The sequence below is a fragment of the Struthio camelus genome, chromosome 1 (genome assembly GCF_040807025.1).
Source record: "Struthio camelus isolate bStrCam1 chromosome 1, bStrCam1.hap1, whole genome shotgun sequence".
NCBI lineage: Eukaryota > Metazoa > Chordata > Aves > Struthioniformes > Struthionidae > Struthio > Struthio camelus.
Genome location: NC_090942.1, coordinates 46,065,892 through 46,090,640, shown reverse-complemented (window position 1 = coordinate 46,090,640; position 24,749 = coordinate 46,065,892). Strand labels below are relative to the sequence as shown.

General features: G+C 36.0%; 1 protein-coding gene across 17 annotated transcripts in view; it reads left to right on the top strand.

Moving 5' to 3' along the window:
• The window catches only part of PPFIA2 (PTPRF interacting protein alpha 2), a 355,163-nt gene that overhangs the window by 224,204 nt on the left and 106,210 nt on the right, over window positions 1-24,749 (top strand). For 15 of the 17 annotated variants that reach the window (XR_011139894.1, XM_068936432.1, XM_068936425.1 and 12 more), the window contains one exon: window positions 5,851-5,925. The exons of the other annotated variants lie outside the window; for them this stretch is intronic. Coding sequence is in view for 14 of the 15 variants with exons in the window: in XM_068936432.1 (XP_068792533.1) it covers window positions 5,851-5,925 (75 nt within the window). In the remaining variant the exon portion in view is untranslated. The remainder of the gene's footprint in view (window positions 1-5,850; window positions 5,926-24,749) is intronic. 17 annotated transcript variants of the gene reach the window in all.

Here is a 24,749-nt window from a genome sequence, read left to right as displayed (position 1 = left end):
TAGTTTTTAAATTTAGTTTCAGGGGGTTTTTTAGTTTTAAAATTTTACGATTTTATGCGTATGTGGAAGTAATCTCATCATATTTCCTCAGGCAAGTGAGTCTGTGGCCCAACAAACAGGAACGGTACTGCATAGAATGAACACTATTGTTTAGAAATTGTAACAGAAACTATACACATTTTTGAACATCTTTATATATCTAGTTCTGCTAAAATTAGTAAATCTTTGACTTTTAGAAATCTGAAGACATAGGACACTGGCAATTCTGCTGCCACTTCTAGTTTTTCTTAGTGCTCTAAGTTATAAAATATCCTCAATCAGCATAAAAAGCCATAGAAAGTGTCCCAGAATAGCCAGTCTAATTAATAAAATATATTTGATATAATTTGTCACTCCAAAGGAATCTTGACTTTTTTAATGATAGCTTTAAGTCCTGTGATTATTGTTTCTAAATGTAAGGTTTATGCCTTGCAAACAATGAAGATTGTTACAAAAAAATGGACAAGTTTTGAACATCAGAGCATAGTACTGGTTATGACTGGGGTCGATGTGAAATTCTGACTTCACATTTCTAGTAGCCTTTGCCACCGCCTAAGTCATTTCAAATTTGTAGCTGTATTCTCAGGGAAGATATTCTGTACACCAGCTTCTTGCCAATTAATCACCCCTGACCTTGTTAATGTTTGAGGGCTCAAAGACTTCTGTTAGGGCTGCTAAGTAGCTGATACATAGCTAATTTCTTTTAGTTCATGCAATAAAAAGATGAACAAATAATGCAAGACAGCACTATAGGACATTTTGGGATTTATATGCATAGAAAATGAACAAGGGGTTTACTAGACATCATCAGTAATGAATATAAAATAGAAGCTCAGATTAATTTCGTGGTTAGGTTAGACATTTAGCATAGATTAGGTCAGGAAGTACATACATAAGTTCCTCATATGCAGTTCAGGAAGAGGAAAAACTGGAAGAATGGTCATTTTATTTATTCCATTCTTTAGCTTTACTTGCCTTCTAATATCTCTCTGAAAATGTTTCTTTTCCTGCAGCCTTTTTTTCTACCCTAACTTAAACTTTTGGTTCAACTTTTAAAATGGCATTTAAAAAGAAGAGACCATTTCAAGCAACTTCTGCAAACCCTCTTTTTCGGGTTTGTTAAGGAAAATATTCCGGTTGATCTTCACAGAGAAAAGCAGCTGCCGAGTTTTATTATCCTAGCTAAGATTCAAAAATGCTGGTTCTCTTAAAATTAATTCATGGCAGAAAAGTATGCCTCACTATTCTCGCGAACAAAAACAACTAATTCAAGTTGACATTAGCACTACTGTTTTTATTCATAAGCAGGTAGCTTAGAGAGCATTTATTCACTAGACTATTCATGAAAAAAGTGCTTCAATTCTAGCATGTAAAAGTATTTTTAAAAGCTCTTTGTGGGCTGAGTATCTGGAGGGAAAGAAGAAAGAATTTGACAGCAGAGAAAAAGGTGAGATGCAGTTGCTAGGAGACAGGGAAAGATGGGCGATATCTTGCACTGACAGCAGTGCTAACATGAGATCAGCTGCGTGACATTTCGAGATAATATGGATGCATTTAAAAGCCAATGGAATATCTGGTCATCTGGGCACGTGTTGGATACACTCAGTAACAAGCAGAGAGCAGACCTTTTTTTTGCTATATCTGTGTCAACATAACAGAAATTTACTCTTTAAAAATGCATATTATACCATGTTCTGGTAGATCAGATGATATCTGATTATTCTTACTCACCTTCATGAAGCCTTATTCAGTAAAGTCCCAGAAAAATACTGTTGAAGTTCCATATGAAATTTAAGCAGCACGTCATTTCTGAAGTGATAAACACTATCTCACTAAAGTTGCAATTACTTCTATGAACTCTTATGTACTCAGTCACTGTCTTTCAATTCCAGAAAGGAGAAAGCAATGTTAAATATTAATCATTTATCTATATTCATCAAATGAAAAACAGAATAATAGGATAAGAAAATTTTGCAGTTGTACCTCCTCCTTTATCTCTTAACAAGACAGTGATCCTGGAAAAAAAGCCTTTCCTGCCTACCAGAATTAGGATAGTTTTGTTTGTTTTGTTTGCTTTAACAGAAATTTGAAGAGGGAATCCAATAGAAAATTTATTGCAATACATTTGTTTAGGACTTTACAGAGCCTTTAGCTTTTGTCCCATAGTTAGATTTAAAGGTTATTCATTATGACTTACCATGCTCAGGCAAGCATTAATACAATTGCTATCTGGTAAATATAGCTCATATTAAAATCTTTCTTCAAAGCGTATATACTGCGTACATGAGTGTGCCCTTTGTAGTCTGTATTTTTTTGTTGAATGTGAATGACCAAACCTGAAATCTTCGTTCAGCTTCTATGTTCTTCCTCAAGTCTATTTGGAAATCAATTGAGATTGAGAAATAAATTTAAATTAACTTAAGGAATAAAGTTACCATTTCCATATGTATGGTATTTACAATGAGAACACAATATGATCTCTGGACCTCAAACCGAGCAGAATTCTCCTTCAGATAAAAGCACCGATGTAGCACTTTTTCTCTCTTTCACTGGTAGCACCAGAGATCTCCCCCAACTTCAACAACCACTACACTACGTAAGGTGGTTGAACAGGAGGTATTAATGGCAGCACTTCCATTGTCACCAATGGTGAATGTGAATCTGAATTAGTTGTTCACTGCTCAGATAAAGAGACAAAAGAAAAGACTCCTGTGCCAAGGCAGAGTCGCTCTCAGTTCTTTTCACAAACCTGAAATCCAGAAGGTAAAAGGGGGCCATCAGACTGCAACTTTGGGATAGGTCGTTTTAAAAAAAAGCAATATATTAACTGTGTACATACAGAGGAAGAGTTGGAAGGGAAGGGAAGCGAAGGGAAGCGAAGGGAAGGAAAAATTTCTAAGTCACCCTATTTTGCACTGATACTGCTCCATGTTATTACTGACAATAGGCCAAGAATGAAAACTTGGATTTGACCATAATAGCTTCATATTCCCAATAACGATATTAATTCCCTATTCATTTTTCTACTGTCATGTAAAAAAGATGCCCCTCCTAAATTTTCCTTGAAGCAACTGCCTGTTACTTCTGAGGAGTGTTGTTTTCAGGGTTTAAAACGTCCATATAAAACCCACTTGGATTCAGTTCTACAGTGCCACAGTGTTTAAAGTTTAAGAATAATTTTTGTGATTCCAGTTCCTAGTGGAGCTGTGACTTCCTCCCTAATGTGAGCATGAGAGGAGTAGAGGGAGAGTAAAGACATGAGTGCTTTGTAGTGGATCACAGTCCTTAGGACTTTTCATCTGCCTGGAGAGCAAAAAAGGTCATCAAGCAGCCCTTGGAAGGTGGGAGAACTGGAGAAATGCTGCTGACCTTCAAGCATATGCAAAACAGGAAGAAGAAAGGGCAATTCAAGTAATAAATACTTTCTCAGCTATTTAAGCAATTACAATTTTTCAGCTATAGTTAGAATAATTATTCAATGCATTGTATATTTTGTATGAAATATTTTTATGAAAAATATAATTTGATGGGGATTATGAAGAAATTAGAATTAGAAATTAGAACTTTCCAAATTACTTTTAAGTATTTTGAGTTAGAATTGCATGCTAAAAACTTACATAAAATGATGGTAATGATAATTTCTGCGCTATTGCAAAGCCAAAGCTTTATTGGTAGCTGATTTTTATCTTGTAGCTGATTTTGAAAATTGAGCCTTATGATTAAAGGCTTAAACAGAAATCTGTGATTTATGTAGCACATTTAGGGTACCAGCGTGTATTCTAGCTGCACTCTGTTGCTCTGGGGTAGGGAAACAATTTTAGACAGTCATCAGAATTTGTAGTGACTTTCACTCTTACAGTTGTCAGAGATGAAGAGCAGCCACTGTCAGACTTGAGGATGGCTTAAACTATTCACTTGCATCAGGTGAGGAGCAGGTACAGTCAGTAACTGCAGCTCAGCTATTGGTTACATGTTGGTACCCTGTAGGAAATGTCCATTTAGGCTGCGCATGCATCTGTGGGTACATTAGCAGTTGGGTTTTTTTCAGTCTCATAGCGGTGAAGGAATAAAGGGAAATTAATAAATCAAAAGTTCAACTAAAAATTGAGGATTTGTTTAATCTTGGGGAAGTCTTAATACTGTTTCTTATATCTTAAAACTCTTCATCTCGTTTTTGTTTTGCTCCTTTGAGGGCCTTTCACTCATGATTTCTGCTCTCTTGAAGCTAATAATCTTCTTTAGGATATACTAAAGATACCTGAGGGCATTTACATAATTTATTGAGGACGTAAAATACATTTTGAATTTTTCATTTCTTTTAGTAAACCTTAAGTATGTAAACGTGTCCTAAAACTCAAAGTTCTACACAAGCAATCACAGATTGTGCTAAATAATTAATTTAAAATATAAACTCGATCTGCATTTGTTTGTAGAGTTTGTTTCCAGCAAATGTATTTGCTGTTTAGATTTAGTTACTTTAAAAGCTTAATTAAGAAAAAATTTGTGTACATGTTATGTTATGGCTTTGTTAATAAGTAATTTTCATCTATTAAAAGCCATTCTTGGGATGTAGGGAGTATATGTCACAAGGTACTTGCAAAATTTCACTTCTTCAGCAGTAATGGAAAATAAAGTACGTAAGGAAAGGTAATACAATTTATTAGACCAAGAGATATCTCTGGAAAATGTATAAAGGCTTTAGGGCATACACATCCTTTCCAAGGGTCTTCCTTATTTGTCAAGGATCTGAAAATAATTGTACATACCTGAAGAACATAAGACATACATGAAAGCTTGATTTTTGTTTTCTTTTGTTTTCCAGCTACATCTGTTGATCCAACAGAATATGTTAACATTCTCTAAAATATTGCTAAGAGCCTTAAACATCCTTAGATCATCAACTGGAACAGCGCTACTGCAGGGTAGTTGGTGTGGGAATAAAAATATATCTTCTAAGTGCTAGTTGATTAGCCAAGTTGTAAGTCATTTTATTTGAGGTGCCTAATGAAGCTGTGTAGGGCAGGAGAAGAGTTGCCACAGAATCCCTGTATAGTCAGAAGAGAAGCAGTGAAGCTCACTTCAGGTCTGATTTGCTGTTGGATTATTTTGGGAGCCTGGTAACTGCGCTGTTAATTTAGGTTATCTAAGGTTACATGAGCTGACTCTGAGCCGAGGTGCTCAAAAAGAGTAAATATGTCTTCAGAGGTATTAAACTGTAGTACTTCTAGAGAATACCTCACAAGACTTTCTTAGAACAGGATAAGTCATCTATGAAACTGGCACAAACACAGCATTTTTCCGGTTATGAGAATATAACTTGTATAAGTCTTTTGGCAAAAGCAAAACAAATCGCATGATGTTACGAAGAACTATTTATATGCATGGCTGCAGGCAATACTGCAGGTTATTTTTTCAGTGAATTCATATGAGCAGAGTAATCTTCCATAAAGTGGTCTTAACACATTTTCAGACATTTTTTTCTTGTCCTTTGTAAAAAGATGCTTGTGAATAACATTTTACTTTTATTGCAGAATGTGGTTTTAGGATACTTGTACTTGCTATGCATCCCCTAGAATTATAGGCAAACTGTGGAACAGCAGTATGGCATTTATAGTTTGACACCTATTTTTGTGGGTTAACTCCTCTCGTAGTTAGGTTTAAACCTTGACTAGACAGTTGCCTCAGGAAGGGACACACCTTGCATGCCTGCAAACAGACCAGCAGCTTGTACTGTAGTGCATATGGCAGATATATAAATTTTAAAGACTAACAGAAATTACGTTACTGCACATATTTTGATTTTTCTTCTAGGTAAGGGAACGACTGAGGGTTTCTTTAGAAAGAGTCTCTGCACTGGAAGAAGAACTAGCTGCTGCTAACCAGGAGGTAACATAAAACACTTTCTCCCCTTTTGAGGTGCAATTTCTCTAACATTCTGTCCCACGTGTTCCCCGTCACTTAAAACTGTCACAAAAAAAAGATAAACTACATGCTGAGTAAGCTGCTGAACAAGGCTTGTTTAAGGTGGTTGTCAGATTAATATAACTTTCTGATTCCTGGTTTATTCCATTCTTCTACTGGGCGCAAAGCAAAACCCAAGAGCTAGTGCCAGCTCCCCAGTTTTTATACTGGACATGGAAAAACAGTGACACAACAAATATGTTAGACACTGTAAGAAATTTAAGAACTTGAATTCCCCTATAACTGTAAAATTAGATTAAATTATATATAATATATGTATATGATAACATTGACATTTTAAAACTAGGTGATGGAGGAAAGATTATGGCTGACCTTGAAATTCACGTTTGTCTCTTCCCTTTTGATTTCAGTATGTCATGATAAACTGTGGTGGCAGATAGCTATTGTGAACTCAGAAGAGAGATTTCTTTTCCTATAAGGTAGTTTGCAGTCTGTTCTCATCATCTCTTTGTTTTCAAAAGGAGGCACAACAAAGCACAATTGCATTATAACTCAGGTGTACACATATGTGGAAAGGAATTTTACACTCCAGAGGAGGCAAGTCTTAGGCCTGATAATATACATAATGGAGTTTACTGGTCACTTTACCACCCCTATCATGTTCTGGAACTCCACCGTTTGGACTATGCTGTCTGATGTGTGCTTCTTATGCTTCTTAAAAAAGGTTGGAAAAGCAAGACCACTGCATGAAAGCTATTTTGGGTTATGTCCATTTACTGGTGTCATTTTATTCAGCCTTAAGGCAGAAACTGAAAACAACCACAGGCAACCTTAAAGTACTACCAAGTAATCCTGATAAAACAGAAGCACAATAATTCAAAATTTTGTATAATAATATAAAATAGATACTCCTCATGTATTTTTTCTCGTATTAAGAAAAAGTTACTTTCTTAAAGTAATTTCTTAAAAATAGAAACTGCAAGTAAGATACTAGTACCTCCTTTGTGTAAACTATGAATTAGATGTTTGGAATCATGCCTTTCTTCTGTGAAGTAGCTGCATTTTCTCACTCCAAAAATAAAATCACTGTTTTAGTACTCTGTTTCATAATGTCCTGAATACTTGGGCTCAGATGATATAGTTACATTAAGTTGAATAATATAGTATTTGCACTAGTGTTTATTAAATGAAAAAGTAGTCCTTTTGGACAGTCAGGCTAACTGAGATGTGTCCCATTCATCTAGTCCTTCCCAATCATCGCCTAATTAAATCCAAATATTCTGTTCACTTCGCTGGACATGGGACCAGGCCTTTAGAGCATTGCCTTGTTATTTGGAGATTGAAAGAAAAATAGTTATACCTATGAGGACTCAGCACTAGTTAGGTAATAAGAATTATACTGCAATGCTGTACGTCGGACTTCTGATATGACTTGAATTTTTTTAAAACATATGTAGTGCTTCCTTGCTGTTTGCATCTTTAGTTTTCTGTTATGAAGCAGCAGTTGAATTAATAGGCATAGCCTAGGCAACCAGGTGCAAATTGTGGAAATTTCTCAGTCAGTCATGTACTTAGTTATATTTCTGTAAGACAATTCCAGATACACATGGGCTTTCTACTGAGAATGCTCCTCAACTTTGTTCCAAACCTGTTTGAATAATTAGGATCTCTATCGGGTGAAATATAGAAACAGTTTCTACTGATGCTTATTAATATCTTTACCAGTAAACAGAGATGTGTCTTACATCTGGGGACAAAATGAGTATGAAAATGAACGAAAGAAGAGCTGATAATTCCATCTAAGATCCTTTTTTTCTGGACCAAGATCGTTCTTAGGAAGGAAAAATCAGTAAATTTATATTCATGGTGATGAGTACAAACATGCATATTGAAATAGTTTGACATAAAATTTTCATAGCCCATCCCGCCCAAAATCCTTAGAAAAATTATCCAGACTTTGCGTCTACACGATGCTAAGAACATTTAGGACATTTAAGGAACAAAGCATGACGTGATCACTGACACAATGTGAACACTGATATCTCAGTTTCCTGTAAGGATCTTTTAAACCTGAAAACTAGAAATCCATTTAAATAGTAGTAAAAAAGAGCTTGATGGGAAGAGATACAGAAGAGAATTAGTGGATTATTTTCAAACAATAAATGCATTTGAACAAGAATTCAGATAATGTTCACACAATTAGTTATTTAAACCAGGCAAAATTAATTAGACAACTGCAACAATTAAGCCTGGGTTTACACTAGACTCCCCAGTGAATACAGGCAATGGTCACTGGAAGGCTTTACAGATTGATTGTACTGCATATGAAAAGAAATGCATACTGAAAAGGGTACCGAATGCAAGCTTTTCAGTTATTTCTGTATTCCTGTCACTCAGTGTCTGTTCTCCCATGAGAATTTGTACTTTCTTTCCTATCCATTTTCTCACGCTGATTGTAATAGTATGCTACATATTCAGGACTATATCTAAACATAAAATGATGACAGTCAATTGGTCCCCTGATTAAGCAAGTACATGATTAGGCAAATAACAAATATCAGATTCGGGGATAAAAACTTAGCAGAGATGTGTCTGTTAAGGTAGCATCTTCCTCTGAAGCACCTAGCTTATGACTGCTCATTTCCAGTACTCCCAGAGCCACAGTGAGAAACAGCAGAAATTCATGATCTTACTTACTTACTTACTTACTGGAAACAGTGTTACATAGTACATGTATATGCATAGAGAGAGAAAGAGAGAGAAACTACAGCTTTCCATTATAAAAATGTGAATAAGATCTCATTTAACAGCCTTTGTAGCATATTACGTTCACAATGATACGTCATAAGTCACACTTGTTGGTTCAGTTGAACTTTTGAAAAACAAGAATGTCCACCAAATGGTTCATTGCTGTGTTGATTCTGTGAAAGGAATCGTTTCTATAGAAAATGAATCTTTAGTTTGTCTTCTTTCCAAATGAATGCTATATTGAAATTATTTTGACTGAGTGACATTTTAAAAAAATGTTTGCAATTTGCAATATTTAAAAAATTCAGTTCTCTCTATAAATGGCAATATAAAATATGCATCAAGTTATCAATGGAATCCTTATATTTAGCACAGATTTAAAAACAGTTTTGTAGGGGTATTGTTCCCCAATTCAGTTACAGTAACCATCTTACTGAAAGTGAAGTCTTGGTTTTAAGGTGTACCAGGCTGGAGATGTGATATTTATACAGCACGTCTACTTCTTATTAAAATACACTTACAAACAATAGACATTCCACTTTTTATTTTACAGAGCATGGGATTTAGTTCAAAAATAGACACTAAAATGTGGGTGTCTACGTGTGAGTCAGATGTCTAAAAATCTGTTGTAGTCCGTGGAGCTCTAGTTAATCCAGTCTGGGACGTAACCTGGCAGTTAATCTGCCAGGGCTGCCAGATATGACACAACATTTACAGGAGGGCTCTATCTGTCTGGAGCAAGAGGTGGGGAAGAAATACCCCCTTCACTAAAATGGCAATAGACACACCTATGTTAGGCAAGTGACTCTTACAACAGATGCAGGCACTGAACGCACAGGCAGATAAATTTGGATGTCTTAATCAGACAGCAGAAGCCATCATCTGGTTCTACAGAAATCAGACAGTAGGCTTCTAGATATGGGGGAGATCCAAAGTGGGCCTTTCTATAATTAAAGATGATTGACATTTATTTAAATGTATGTTTTATGCAGGAAAAATGTTTTTGACTATGTATTTTATTTTGATGCAAATAATTAATGGCAGTAGAAGGGAGCTTTAAACATCTGGATGTTTGGAAACAAGTTAGAGTTAGCGGTCAGATGCGATTCATCCACTGAATCCCCTAAAAAGATGCACTGTGAGTGAGATAAAGTTCATGATGCTGGTGGCCCAAGTCCTAACAACAGGCTAGAGGACTTCTTTCTTCTGACAGGTAGAAATGAGATAGTTTAAGAAACCAGCTAGAGTTGCATACCAGCTTTCTGTAATATTAGAAAAATAAAGTTATGACTGTGATATTTAAGAAAAACTTCAGCTATAAGTAGAAGCTCTGAAGTTGTTAGAGAGTTTTCATATACATAGTGGTAAGATAATTGTCTGTGGTAACTAAATTCCATAGTCCTCATTACAATACTTGCATTTATCAGCAGTAATGCCATGGTGTACTTGAAATTATCACATTTTTTTGTTTTACAATGGAAACGATTATTTAGTAACAACGGTCTGATATTGACATATTTATTATATCTATTTTGGCTAAGACAAATAGTAGATCTTGTTAACAGTTTTCAAAAATATCTACCTCTCACTTTTAGCTAAAACTACTGTGGAAAATAGCTACATTTACTTACCACCAGATGCTTTAAAAACATTGTTTTCTGGCTACATTTTATCTTGTTCCATGTACCCCATGGTCTCTGTGAAAGAGTTTTGTGGCTAACGGTTATAATTTGCAGCTACCAATTAGGCAAGCTGAAAGTAGTATATCCAATATCAAAGCTCAGTGGTACAATAAGGTCTATGAACTTTATGAATGCAAATGTGATGTTTTCAGTGAGTATGGGAACATTTTCAAATTCCGACAGGGTTCTGTTAACTAGCTTCCTTCTTACAAACTAGTTTGAGAAGAATAAGTCTCATTTGCGAGGGAAGCGGGATGTGAATTTTCCTTCTTGGTTTTGCCGTTTATGATCTTCATGGAAATTAACTTTTAATATTGAAATTACTGACAAGATAACCATTTTTGCTCCGTAGCTTTTGAGATCCTCTAATTAGCATTATGAACTGGAGTCTTTATTAAAAGTCTGTTAAACTGCAGCAGGTTCAAACATCACACTAAGATTTTTAATTAGCCCCATAGATCTCAGAATACAAGACGCTAGGAAGGAATTCTTGCCACCAGCGCTCATTTTCTGTGTAAGGAGATCACTAAGCACTGTTTGAGCTTCAGGGGGTGATTAAGAACTCTAGCAGCTCCCAAAGGGCAGAGATCCATAGAATATAGATAATATAGATAATGGTGATAACCATGGCGCATGGTGGTGCTTCTAAATCCGTTCTTGTTGCAATGTGCAGTCTTAAATGACAACTATTGTGATTTCCATCAACAGATTTCACTGTTTCCTAGAACTCTCAACAAAGAGTTTCCCCAAATATGACCTTTAGAGCTTTTTTTCCAAGGCTTATACTTCAAATTAAGCTTCATGCATGGTTAACGGTATAGCGGGAATAAGTCATTTTGTAGAGTACTCTGCTTTGTACACAAATTTCCTCCCACCCTCCTTAACCATATTATCCAACCCTTGTAAAATCTTCCTGTGTTATTAAGATGCATATGATAAGTGCATTCCAAGACCCTTTTTTGTTTCTGGTTCACGTACTGGCTTTTCCATCTTTCCTCATTAGTGGATAATCTGGCATGGAAAATAGAGCTCTAATTACATTTATTATCTCAAAGATATACTTTAGGAACTCTGAAAACACTGGAACTGTGTGGAATATGAAGTTAGAGAAATTACTGGTTTGAGTTTATGTATGACTGTACTACTACACTCTTTTCTTCAGCATTTGTGGAAGATGGCAATGCTGTTTGCAAATGCCAAAAAAACATGATATTGTCTATGTCAGTTAAAGCATAGATTATATTTTAAACACCCAAGGAGCCTTTGAAAACCTCCTTGTTGCAATTTCCACCTGCTTCCACAGAATTTATTCATCCTTTTGTGGATAAATTTAACTCCTGGGGCTACCAGAGAGACTGTAGGAAATTTGGCCCATACATCTCTGCTTCATGCATTCTCTTCTTTGGACAGTGGCTTTCTTCCTTACTGATGGCAAATGAGTTATTCCATAGGGTATCCCATACCTACCTTTTGTATAGCATCCATGAAATCATCCATAAATGATTTACATCACTTAAGAGAAGGGATGATTTGAGATTTATGGTTCTTTATTTTCTATACCAGAAACTGCAGAAAATGTAGCCGCTGCAGAAAATTCACCAAAGAACTTTCATATAGCATGCTAATTGCCTTACTTGTGCTATGCAGGTCAAGTCAAGAAACCAGTAAATAATAGAGATACGTTTAGCAGTTGAGTAGAATTTTGTTTCCGAGCTTGAAGGTTGTCACAGACATTGTTGTAGTATCATTACTGCTTGTGAAGTATTCTGTAATATTTATGATGAATATATATTTTAAAATAAAACTTTATTTCACTGTGAAGTGTTCTTTTTACTCATGTACCCATGTTTTACCCAGGTTGCATGTGAAAGTACACTTTCAAAGCTAGCTGTTAGACTTTTAGCTACTATTAGTTTCTAAGATATTTTTACAGGCATTTCTTGATGGCTTTGCTTTTGTACATAAATGCAATCCAAAAGAGTTTAGGGGTCAAAAATGCTATTGAAGTAATAGTTTGCTGAGAAAAAAAGCATTTGCATTTCTTGAACACACAGTATACACAGAATTCCATCAATTTGAAATTCAGAAATTGATTGATTTCCAATCTCTGGATGAAACTGGATGAAATTCAGTGACCTTTTTCTGAGGAGGCCAGACTAGATGCTTTCACCCATCTCTAGTAACTTTAAGTGTATAATAATAAACTTTGGGTGAAAAAATAGTCTTAATCAATAGTACAACCATTTTACCCTATTTTCTGTGAGTAGTGTGAGTGAAAATTATTGCTTTGTGAACTCTCGCCCACATATTAAGATTGTTCATTATTTCTTGTCTTGAAGCTTTATACAGGTCTAACTATGTAGAAAACTTCTTTATAGATTGAGCTTCCTTTTAAATGCCTATGTCATTGTTTCAAATTATATCTATTGTGCAAAGTGGCACATAATTAAAAATAATAGCTCAGTTTGAAATGTAATCTTATGTCCTGTATGTGAATGCTTTTCATTTTGCCTTTAACCATGACCATCTTCTAGCTAAATGGTTAAGTCTATAGAAAGTAATTTTTGCCCTTAAATTTTAAATGTGGAAATGAAGCAAAATTATGATTTTTTGTGGATGTTTCTTATACTCTTTGTCCCAAAATATTGATTTTTGTCTCTACACGTTTGAATTAGGATTTGTGGCATGACAGCTGAAGAAGTTGAAAATTACTACGTCAGCAGTACATCTTTCACTGCCTTATTTTTTACAAAGTCAAAGAGAAATGAGCACAAGAAATAATCAGTTAAGTTGTTATAACTATTTTGTTTTATTAATTAATTCTAATCTGAATTCTCAGAGGAAAAACACATCAAATACATTGAGTGTATTGAGGACAGCAAGGCTGATCTTAGCATTGCTGTTAAAAGCATTTGTCACTAAAGTCTGGCCAGAATAGGTTTGAAATTTCTCAGAAACTTCTATTTTGAGGAGAATGAGAGAGCTTGAATTGTTTGCCATTCTCAGTAAGTCTCTTAAGAAAAAGGATTAATTTCCATTGCTATAATTGAGACTAACATCACTATTCTGCTTGCAAAGACATCATTTCTCAGTATTATTTTTATAAATTATTACCATACACAAAATTTCTCCAAACAATTCTGAGTACAAAAATAAGAGATATATTTCCTACAGGGATGGCAGATACTCATTTGGGGCATATTTCAGCATTCTAATACAAAAATATTGATTAAAAAACCATCTTGGAGATTTAATTAATTTCCCCTTTGTTAACTTTCCTTGGTCACTTAGACCTATCTATATGTTGACCACAGAGTACTGTTGAAAACCCAGTAATATATATTAAATGGATTTTTCAGTAACTTTACTTTTCCTTTGCTGAAATGATTTGGAAAGCAATGTTGTGTAGCTGTCCAAATGTCTTACAGTATTTTCAACTGAGATCCTGAAATGCTATGTTCTGTTACCCCTCTATTTAGTTGTGACCCCAGTAACAAATTTTAAGACAGTGATGGCATGCTTAAATTGTGCATTGCCTAATTTGAATGCTTCTTATGTATTCTTTAGAAAAAAACATTTTGTAGGAAGGACTGTGCTAACAGAAGGAAAGCATTGGCTCTTCTCCTGTGTTTGTGAAGAGCTTCTTGAAGAAAAGACTAGCTGAGGGGAGAGGCTTTTCAATTTTTCACAAATCTAGTGTGAATAATAATCTTCTAATAAAATCTTCGGTATCAGGGCTTGGTAACTTGTATGTATATACTTGTATACTCTGTGTTTTTCAATATGATGTCATACAGACAATTGCTACATACATCTATTTTTGTTTTCCAAATATTCAAAGATCCCAAATATGAATCAATTAAGGTGCTCTAGGATGTTACTGTCATTAAGGAAGGAGTCAGATTCTGCAATTGAAACAATACATTAAGGCCACTAAACATCTCCGTTGCAATACTCACATTTTCTTAAAACCTTGGGTCACATCTAATAGTTCTGCTCCATTTTATTGACACGTGACACTTTATAATGGATTTTGGTATATAAAGGTTTTTTGACTAGACTGTATAATAGTGTCATAGTTTCATCTTTGAAGATTAGAGTTTAGTTTCATTGCTATTATTCACAAAACAGCAGGAGATCTATTACACCTTTCAATTTTCTGCTATTGCACACTCCTAGGTATCAATAAGCACAAATATCTTAACTCTTAAAGTGCTGTGAGCAGACCTTTTTTTTCCAGTGGAGCCATGAATTGCACTTTCTTAACAAAAGAAAATCTAAATTTTGTAAGATAATGCTTAAAGAAACATGACAAAGAGCAAAAATCTATGGAAAACTATGGAAGGAAGACTTGATAAGTCTTCTTTCTTTACTGTTCCCACAAACCTGCTGTTTAGCTGTGAAGCAATTGTTTAAGTGTATGTTAAAACAGACTCCTGTGGAAAGGTAGATGTTTGAAATCTATTTTGTAAATCTCTTCAAACCCACCTTATTTTTTGTCTGACAGAAACATTCAATTTAATGAAACTTTGGTCCTCCATGATTAGAAACCTTTGTGATTTAATGCAGTGTTTTATCTCTGAATGAATGACGCATGGAGATTTAAAATTCCCAGTTTCTTGCCAACCTTTTAACACAAACTCCCCTTAGAAATTAGTTTCTTGATCGAAATGAGCACAAACCTAATCCAGTGTATTCTTTTCTCCTTTTGTGTGTGTTTAAAAAAAATTTCTCGGATGCTCTGATTCAACGTGAAGGCAAGTGGTTAGGTACCACCACTGTAACGTTATCTCCCTTTAGTTTTGCAACCCAGATACTATGTGCTTGCTGGGAAGCAAATGTATATACCAAATTCATTAGCGTATAGCAATTAACTGGGACTTTTTCCTGTAAGCATTTGCAAGTTCCTACCTTGTTGCTCTGACTTCCATCTGCTGGTTACACCGAGTTTCTCATTCACCTTCTCTGGAAACAGAGAGGCTTAGCTTCACTTTTACAGTATCATTGACCTAAAAATTTTCAGTCAGGTCAAGCTTTGCAATCTTACCACATGAGTTCTCCCACTTTCCATCTTCCATCAGACCTTGCAGTGTTTTCTTACCTGTTGCTTCATATGCATTAGAAAAGTTTTGAATAACATTTCTCCTTTAAAATCATTCCTGTCACTTACGATTGATTCTAGTTAAACAAGTTTTAACTATGTTAGTCTTTCACATCTTTCTTTTTTTCTGACTCTTTGGCCCAACTAATTAAAGAAAAGTAACTAGGAAATCTGTATTGAATCTTCATTGTATTCTACTGTTTAATTTCTACATTCTCATTTTTATAATACCTGCTGCCTGTGTTTTCAGACCCTTGCCTTTGGGATGAAATTGTCTTAATTATTTGCATAGCAAACTATGTCCTAATCTGAATTCCAATTTAAAGTGCTGCAGGGATATAAATATTTATTGCTACATTTAGTAGTAATGTATTCCATCTTCACATTCGTATGTGAGTGCTTTTTCTGGACCTTTTTACTAAGATCATTATTGCATCACTACAGTGTAGCAGGGCTCCAGTAAAGGACCAGGACTCCATTTTGTCTTACAGACAAGGTGAAAACATGGTTCCTGCTCTACAGCTTTTATAGAGTAAATTTGCTTTGTAGTGTCAGTTGTTCACACAGCTGTGGAACAGAAAACCTTACTGTAAAGCAAAGTTATCATAATGACCTGAGCAATATGTGTGACAGTCACCACTTAAACCTCTTCTCGGGCCATGAGAGCTCAGGGAATATCACTCGCAGAACTCAGCTGAACTGGTGCTTTCTGACTATTCTTGTTCCTACAAGCACTGGGGTTATATTAATTGGGGCTACTGGTTTAGTGCTCTAACAAAAGGAAAAGTGGGGTGCGATCTAATAGAATTCACAGAAACGATGACCCGTTTTGTAAGTAACGTTAGAAGAACGTGGCTGAATTGTGTAAGTGTTTTTTGACAGCTGATGAGCGTGGCAGTGTTGATGCAGCGGTGCACTCTGCCAGGCAGCTGCTGTCCTGGTACGCTGCCTGAGTCCTGGCCCGCTCACAGCATTGTAACTCCATGCTGGGGTAATACCTGCACCCTTACTCTAGCTCCATGCCTCATTTTTTTATGAGGGAGGGAACAGCACCGCTCTCAACTGAGCCCTCAGTCTGGAGAACTGTAGGAGCTAGCGCTCAGGCTCACTGTATAGCACACCACTTCTGCAATAACTCAGGGCCTACAGAAAATTTCAGTTTTCTGGATCTCGCGAAACTGAGTTCTAGGAGTTATTTCTGGAGGCTGTACAATGCTTTCTCTTGGTCAGCACACAGGGGCCGTGGGGCATGCCTGAGATTTCTGCACAACAGCAAACAAATATATCAATATGTGACAGAGATGCTTGAAGCTGAAGGACATGTCTTGGAGAGTGATTAAGGGATCTTCTGATGTCTTCTCTACTTTGTCCTGGAGAACTACAGAATAGGAAGGCTCATAAGCAGCTCACACATGTTCAGTGGATTTCTTTCATTCCCCATCCAAAGCAGAAAAAGGGGAGAAAGAAAAGGACATGGGATGACAGCCAGAGAAATGCAAGCCTCAAGGAGAACGCAGGAGAAGCAGGAGCAACTTGTGTGGCTAAGCCTATTTCACAATAGCTTGCCTGCACACATGAAAACTGCAGGAGAATTACAAAACTTAAAGGCTGTTTATATATGACTTGCTCATGTATTGTTCATAATCAGCATGAGATTAGGCATTAGATTAATTGCAAATTGCATTTAACATCATCTATTTGGCAGCCTGATTAGGGAGCCTACAAATCGATGGAATTCATCTCATATAGGCCCTAGCTGCACAAGGTTATTTTAGCAAATGCCTGATTTTTAACTTACTTATTAAAGTAAAAAATATAGCATACATTTAAAGTTGTGCTTAGCTGATTTGTGCATAGATCTCACTATTATTTATACAAAGAAGATCAGTGAAAATTGTTAATGTCTGGTTTTGCACAGTGCCTTTTTATGAGCTTCCAGAAAGAATACATCACTTCTATTTGCTCTGTTATTTTGGGATTCAACTTTGCAAAGTATAGCGTTCTATCATGCTTTGAATGCATAAATTCAGGTTTAACAACATATTTGATTATCTTTTTGTCCATATCAGCTTGTGGGTCATTTGACATTTGTCAAATAAGATATTCATGAGGATCAAGATAATTTCACTGTAAGAATCAGTCCTGTTGATTCTTTTTCCTTAACAACATTTTTGTGCACTCATCTTGGTGAAAATACAAAACATGTACCAGTTTTTCTTTGTTTTTATCTGCTGGAACAATATATTGTTTTATCACTTAATGTGTTTCTTTGGAATGACTACGTAATTCTCTGTATGCCAATATTACACAATCTGTTAAGAATATTTACATTCATTAACTCCCAAATGAGGTTTTAAATAATATAACAAGATCACAGGATTACGTTTTATGCCTATTACTCTCCATCATTATTTTTTATTGTATAAATAGGCCTTATATGCTGCATTTGAATAAAAGATGTAAGTTAATGACTTCAATAAATAAATAAAATCAACTTTCAGGTTCAAATAGGTTTCATATTTATTAATCAATATTCTCATTAGTATACAAACCAGAAAATGTGTCATGTGCTTTTTCATATTAGATCACCTCAGCCCACCAGTGCCCTTGCAGGTCTCAGATGGTTAAGCTAATGTCTGTGAGTAGTCTCAGCAGTAACATGATTCAAGAGTAATTTGCCACTCAAGGGTCTATATTAATCCTTCTTCTTCAATAGGCAGAGCAAGGTCCACAAGAGTGACAAATGGATTCCACATTTGTTACTAATAGACAATACTAAGGAAATTATTTGCATTTTTCTACTGGTCTGTTAATGGTAATAAAAACAGCTTAAACAGTGTTAAAATACTTGTGAGAAAAATAGGACCAGAGAGTATGCTGGCAATATGCAAAGGATAGATGTATCTTGGTAAATTCTTATCTAAACACATAGTCATATCAGCAATTTTTTTAAAATCAACAGATTTTTAAAAATCTTTATTTTCGTGCAAATGAGCTCTCATTGTATGTCTTTAACAGAAGTAAATACAGAAATAGTTTTACTTAGGGTCAAGAAACGTAAAAAGTGTTTTGGATTTGATGGGGCAAAATTAGATACTCGCACTGCTTTTGGATCTTGAAGGACATGTTATTGGAAAATGTCAGCCTTAGGAAGCATCTAGTAATCTTCATTAATAGGCACTATCAAAGAGTAAATAGAATTATTCAAAAAGGAGTCTTGAATGGCTCATAGTACTTGGTTCGGTACTTGAGAAATGGTCCAGCTTGTTTGACATTGCATCTGGAGAGTGTAGTTTAGACAATTTTCAATGTGTTGGATCCATAGTTACAAGAGAAGGAAAAAAACCTTACATTTCCTTTGCATTAGAAAACGAGTGTCATGTTGCATTCATTTCTGCAGTCATTTTATAATAAGAACATTATTTTGGAAGTTCTGCATATGAACAATGTTCTTTATCATTAAACAGTGTGAAAATGAAATCAATAAGGACCATATCCCTGATTTTCACTGGAAAAACCTAGGGGAAAATATGGTCCTAATAAGAATGCCATTGAAAATTTTAACATTTTGACTAATATTAAGGGCACTTGGTTTAATATTTGGAATAATAGACTTTTTAATTTTCTCTACTGCGTTTTGATTTCAGCACACTGTGAATTAAAAGATTTAAATTTGGATTTCTTCCCTCTGTGCATGCAGATCAGGGCTTTGATATTCTTTAATAGTAGTTTTGGGGTAAGGTTCATTTCCTTTCTGATTTTTACTCATATCCTATCTATCTGTTGTATTTTCATGTTTTATTTCACTAATAACACAGATGGTGATTTTAGTACAGATACAGTATACTGAAAAATCTAATAAAACTGTGGCTACACATGCAGAATAGTGGGTTTTCGTAACAGGTGTATCCAGTTCAGATAAATGTAAACAATCTCAAAGTCTGTGGATTACAATATGCAGAGAAAGAATGTAAAATTTCATTTTGGAAAGAATATTTTTACTCAGAGGAAAATGTTTTAATGTAATCAGAGGACAAAAATGGATTTGTGGCATGGATAGCTACATACTTCATTTTACCCAGAGTGGGATTTTTCCTGCATACAGCCCTAGAGATACATTATTTTAATTCTGTTTGTCCAGTGCCCTGGATATTAAAACTTTGCATGTTTATGTGCATGTATAAACAAAACAATAATATCCATATACTTGCATTATACATATATATGTAATGCATATATATATAAATACATGTATATGTGAATATATATTTCAGTAACTCATATATTGTGGAGAACAGTGACGATCGTAATGTTTCTGCCAAATTTGTCCTCAGCTCTGGCTGGCCAGCTGGAAATCATTCCCTCTACTACCAAGTATAGGTCTTTTGTATCCTGGCTTGGGTGCATTACAAGTATCTTTGTGACACTAGTTATGAAAGAAGAAAATTTGTTTTACTATTTTGTTGAGCTTGGTTAAAAAAAAAAAAAGAGAGAAATTATTCAATGGGTGTTAAATCTGCACTATAATGCAACTATGTCATTAGTATTTGTTATATTTTCCCATTGTGCTACTCTGTACGAGACAATTCCTTCTCTCTGTCATATTTTGTTGTACAATTTTCACAAGAGATTAAAAGCAAAACATTTTTATTTTCTTAGGTAAGGGTTTCTGAAGAAAAAAAAACCTAAAAGAAACCTGGTAAACTTCTATGAAAAATGCTGGCAGATATTCTTTTTCATAATAGTAACAGCACAATTGCTGTAAATGAGTTCTACTCCATTTACAAAATACTGCCAGTATATCATAGAAATAAATGGTGCATGCTCTCGACTATGTGCAATAATACAAAACTCTTATTTACCCGATAACATTTCATTTGGTTCAGCATTCATAACAAAAGGAAGGAGACTGATAAAGCTTTTTGGCCTATTACCTATCTAAAATCTAAGTGTATTATTACATTAAATGTATAAAGACGAGTGCTGGTCCAGGCGCTTGGCGTCTGGAAGAACTCAGGGCTCACTGGCGGAGGGAAGGGCCGGGGGGCAGGAGGATCTGCGCCCGGTGCCGTGCCGCAGCCCCTGTGCGCCCACAGCCCCGGGCTGCCCCAGATCACAGGACCACCCTGACTAGTGGAAGCCAGCTGCCTATTAGTGTTGATAAAGCACAGATGGGCAGTACCTTTCAATAGTTTTCATTCGAACAAACCGCCAACAGTGAAAGATCAAGAAATACGGTTAATATTTTCATGCTGGCCAGTGAAACTTTGGCTCTGCCACAGGTTCAGAGCATCTGCAGTTTTCGCAAGAGTGAATGCGTGTTGCCATTCACTCACTTGCGTTTCCGTGATACACAAGCTAGAGCCACAAGCGCTAGCCACCACACCAATGTGGTTTCAGAGAGCAGCGCCTACGTCAAAAGTTTAAGAATAGAATAGTCGAGACGTACAAGAAGCAGCCGAAGTAAGCTGTTTTAGCTTTATTTGGCAGAACATGGAGCACAGAAGATACAGACTTACTTAAACCATGAGCTAAGTGTAACCAAGAGCTGGAACTCAGTGACCTATCTCCCCCTTTGCCTCCAGCTAACGACGCCGCTGAATTTTTGAGTCAACTATCTTGTACGGCGCCCCTCTGATCAGCTTGGAAGGTGTTCCTATAAATCTGAGCGTAACTTCCCTTGCTTTGTTAACTAGCAAATGCTGGCTTCCTAAAAATGATAAGGCAACACTTCTCGGCCATTAAGGAGTAGGAATATAAAGATTTTATTTCAATTTCTGTTTATTTAAACTATATGTAGCATGAACATACAAGATTTGTTTTCATTAGGTCTGCCATACAAGCTTTGTTTTCATTCGGTCTACCATTGTCTGATCTCCAGGACTATGTTATGAGTTATGAGGACTCCCTCATGAGGATTATTTCACCTTAACGAGTGTTTCTCCATAGCAATGAAAGCTGAACAGCAATATTAATAAAAGGTCAACACCCTCAAAAAGGAAGGAAGAGAAGAATTTATGATGTACCTCATAATGTTGAAAATACGTATTACTCATAACGCCCACATGTTTTTTCTTGGAAAAAGTAGTATTTTTCCTGGCAAATGAGAACATGTTTTAAAGGGCTGTTAAGCTCAATTAAGTACAAGTTTCCAGAAAGCTCGCTAGTTTACTAGCAAAAAAATATACTGAAATTGGGGCAAATATGAAATAATTCTATCTGGGTTTGTTGGTCAGGCACAATCACTTATTTTAGAAGTGAATTTTCAAAGTAATGCCAAAGCCCAGCTTTGAATTTTGTCTGATTCTTTTCTTTTAAGCAGTAGAAATAGGAGAGGAGACCAACTGCTAAGTTAAAAAACGTGTATTTTTTTCTTCCCCCAAAGTGAGCTTGAAGGGCATTGTTCATGCTGAAGGCTTCATTCCCCACCTTCCAAAGTTATTTTTGCAATCTGAAAAGGCTTTTCTTCGTTTCTTTTGTTCTCTCAAAGTGGTGCTAATGTTGTTTACAATGCTGTACGGTCCATAGTTATTTTAACTCCTACCTGTTGTGAAAATAAAGTTCTAAGTCGATATTTGCACTTTTTGATATAACTGGTTGCAGAGCTCAGCACTTGCATTGCAGTGTGGAAATACTAAGGCATTTCAGCATTGAAGTCATATGCAGGAAGATTAGTTTTTATCTATTGTTTTAAAAGGCTCTATTAGTTAGTATAGATTTATGATAAGTTTGGTTTATTAAGTCAGAATGTGTATTCAAAATAAGTCTGGAGGGTCTTGTCATATATCCTGTGGAGCGCATGTGCTCATGATACTGAAACATACTGAGGTTTTAACTACAGCTTTGGGAAAAAGAACCCCCCACACTAAATCTAACACCTCACTTCTCCATGTGTTTTTTAACTTCATCTACACATGGATAGCTCCAAAATTCTGTAGTTACTTGTCTGTTGAAAACAAACAAACAAATTAATTAGCTGTTTACTGCCTTAATACCTAAGTTTACCTTTCTGAAAAAAATTGCATATATTAGGCAAGTTATGGGGGAAGGAAAGGTGAGTAGAGGCACATTGTTATAGCGTCTATCTCTCAGTGATCTACAAAGCAGATATGTTGGATTTTAGGCTTGTATTTAAGATTGAGCCTTCCAAAACATCTCATCAGCCTTGCACAACAAGCAAGGTGCTTGGAGGTTGTAATGATCCTTGGAAAAGAGCCTGGAGAACCATATTTAAAAAGGAGAGGGACCACACTGGTAGAAAAGAAAGCCCCCTTGTCTCCGTTCTGGTCATTGCAGCAGAATACGTTTTCTGAAATATAGGGATACCCAGGAATACATTAAAGCTGTATGGCCAGGGGCCAGGGACAAGCAGGGATTAAACACAGTAATTGCTTTAGCTACTATTTGTGATTAGAAAAAATAGTTTTACCAAAGCACTATAAAATATCTGTCATGCTTAACAGTCTACGGCTATGTATTTTACTGTGTGGATATGTACTGCAAGTCCTGTCAGTCTTTGACAGAATTAAGAGAGTCATGCCATGAGTGAAACTAAAATTTATTTATTTATTTATTTATTTCACTTTTGATTCTTTAAACCGTCATTCAGTTAGCATCTATTTTTAATTAAAAAGAAGTATTTAAACTTTGGTTTCAAATAGTCTTTACCCAGAAAAATAGTCTTGATCCAAAAGACCAAAATTCGAGGAGCGTTCCAGTGCTAAGAAGTGGCACATACTGATACTCTACGTGCTATAAACTCATGACTAATCAGATTTTAAAATATGTGAAATCACATCAGAAATTCTAACAACAGCACAGCTTACAGCCAAAATGAAGTTTGAGCTTTGGTTATGAGGAATGAATGACTTTTTGTATTATTCACTGGAAACATTTCATTTTTGCTGGTAAAAAATAACTGCTATCTGCCTTTGGGAATAATAACACTTCTTTATCCCTTGTCTTACCCATCATCATGCACTTCAGGAGATGATATGGAATTTCTGTTGTTAGACAAATGTTTGTGAATCTTTACTTACACTTTTGGCTGCTGTTGTCTAGTAAAGAACGGTGAGGAAGTGGTAAGCCAAACACATGCCCTCTCCTCTGGGTGTTTCTTGAAGGCTGTGGTCTCAGTACTGTCCTTCGCACTGATTCGTTTCATCATTGCTCCACCAAGATTAGGCAAACTCCCTGCACTTCCTTTGATCAACCTAGAAAGCGAAGCTAATCAGAATTTGTGAGATGTCTAAGTCATGTAGCTAAGTCAGCATTCTGTTTTCTATGTCAAATTTAAAGTGTTGTATTGTAAGCCAGTCCACTCTGAAATACCTCTTTCTTTATCCTGTAGCGCTACCCGTGATGCCAGAGAGAGCACGTGCGTTGCAGCTGTGCTTTGTAAAAGGGGTAGCTACTGGCAAGGAGAAGGAACTTCTTCCCTCCATGAGAAGGAACTTAACTTTGCCATTCCCTCAGTCCCCTTGACTGTCAGAAATAAATGAAAACCTGTTGATCTTTATGACAGGCCATGAAACTCATCATTAATGCATAACTAAATAGAGCTGGTTCAGCAGTGTTGCATAGTACGTACATTTTTACTGGAAAAAAGGAAGTCTTGCTTAGATGGTATCAGGATGGTATATGCCAAAATCACCTAAGCCTCAGCACTGTTTTATAGGTTAACATACAAAAATTCAAATAGATCCTGTTGCAATGCAGTCATGCTCCTAATTCTGAGCTTCTCCTGTACTGCTCCACGTGTGCACTTAGTACTCAGTTGGTCTCTGCCTCCTGTGGTGACAGCCTGCGATCCCACTGTTGTCCTCCTGGGCCTGTGGCTACACTTGCCTGTGTGTTATTAACTGGAAAACCCTGTAGCTTGACACTTGTGAGATTTCCTCTGGGAGACAGTGAACAATAACAGTATGATTAATTTAGAAGTGGTTTCTTTAATACAAAGTATGATTCATTTTTTCCGAAAGATATACAGTGGGAATGGATTTAGGAGAACAGACCTAAAACAGACTTGATGCTTCCTCAGGCCATGAGGTAGACCTGGCTTGGCCCTGGTCCCACCTTGTTTCCTCTGGGCGCTACGTTGCTCTTGCCATACTGCAGAGCCCTGTCTCAGGCAGGCTCAGTGTCAAGCTGCCTCAGCTGATGAATTGCCCCAGCACCTTTTTGTAGTTCTTCTATCAAATTAGGTTATTTTCATCTCTAGTCTCTCAGCTTTGGCTAGCAGGGTGGTTGTCAGTGCT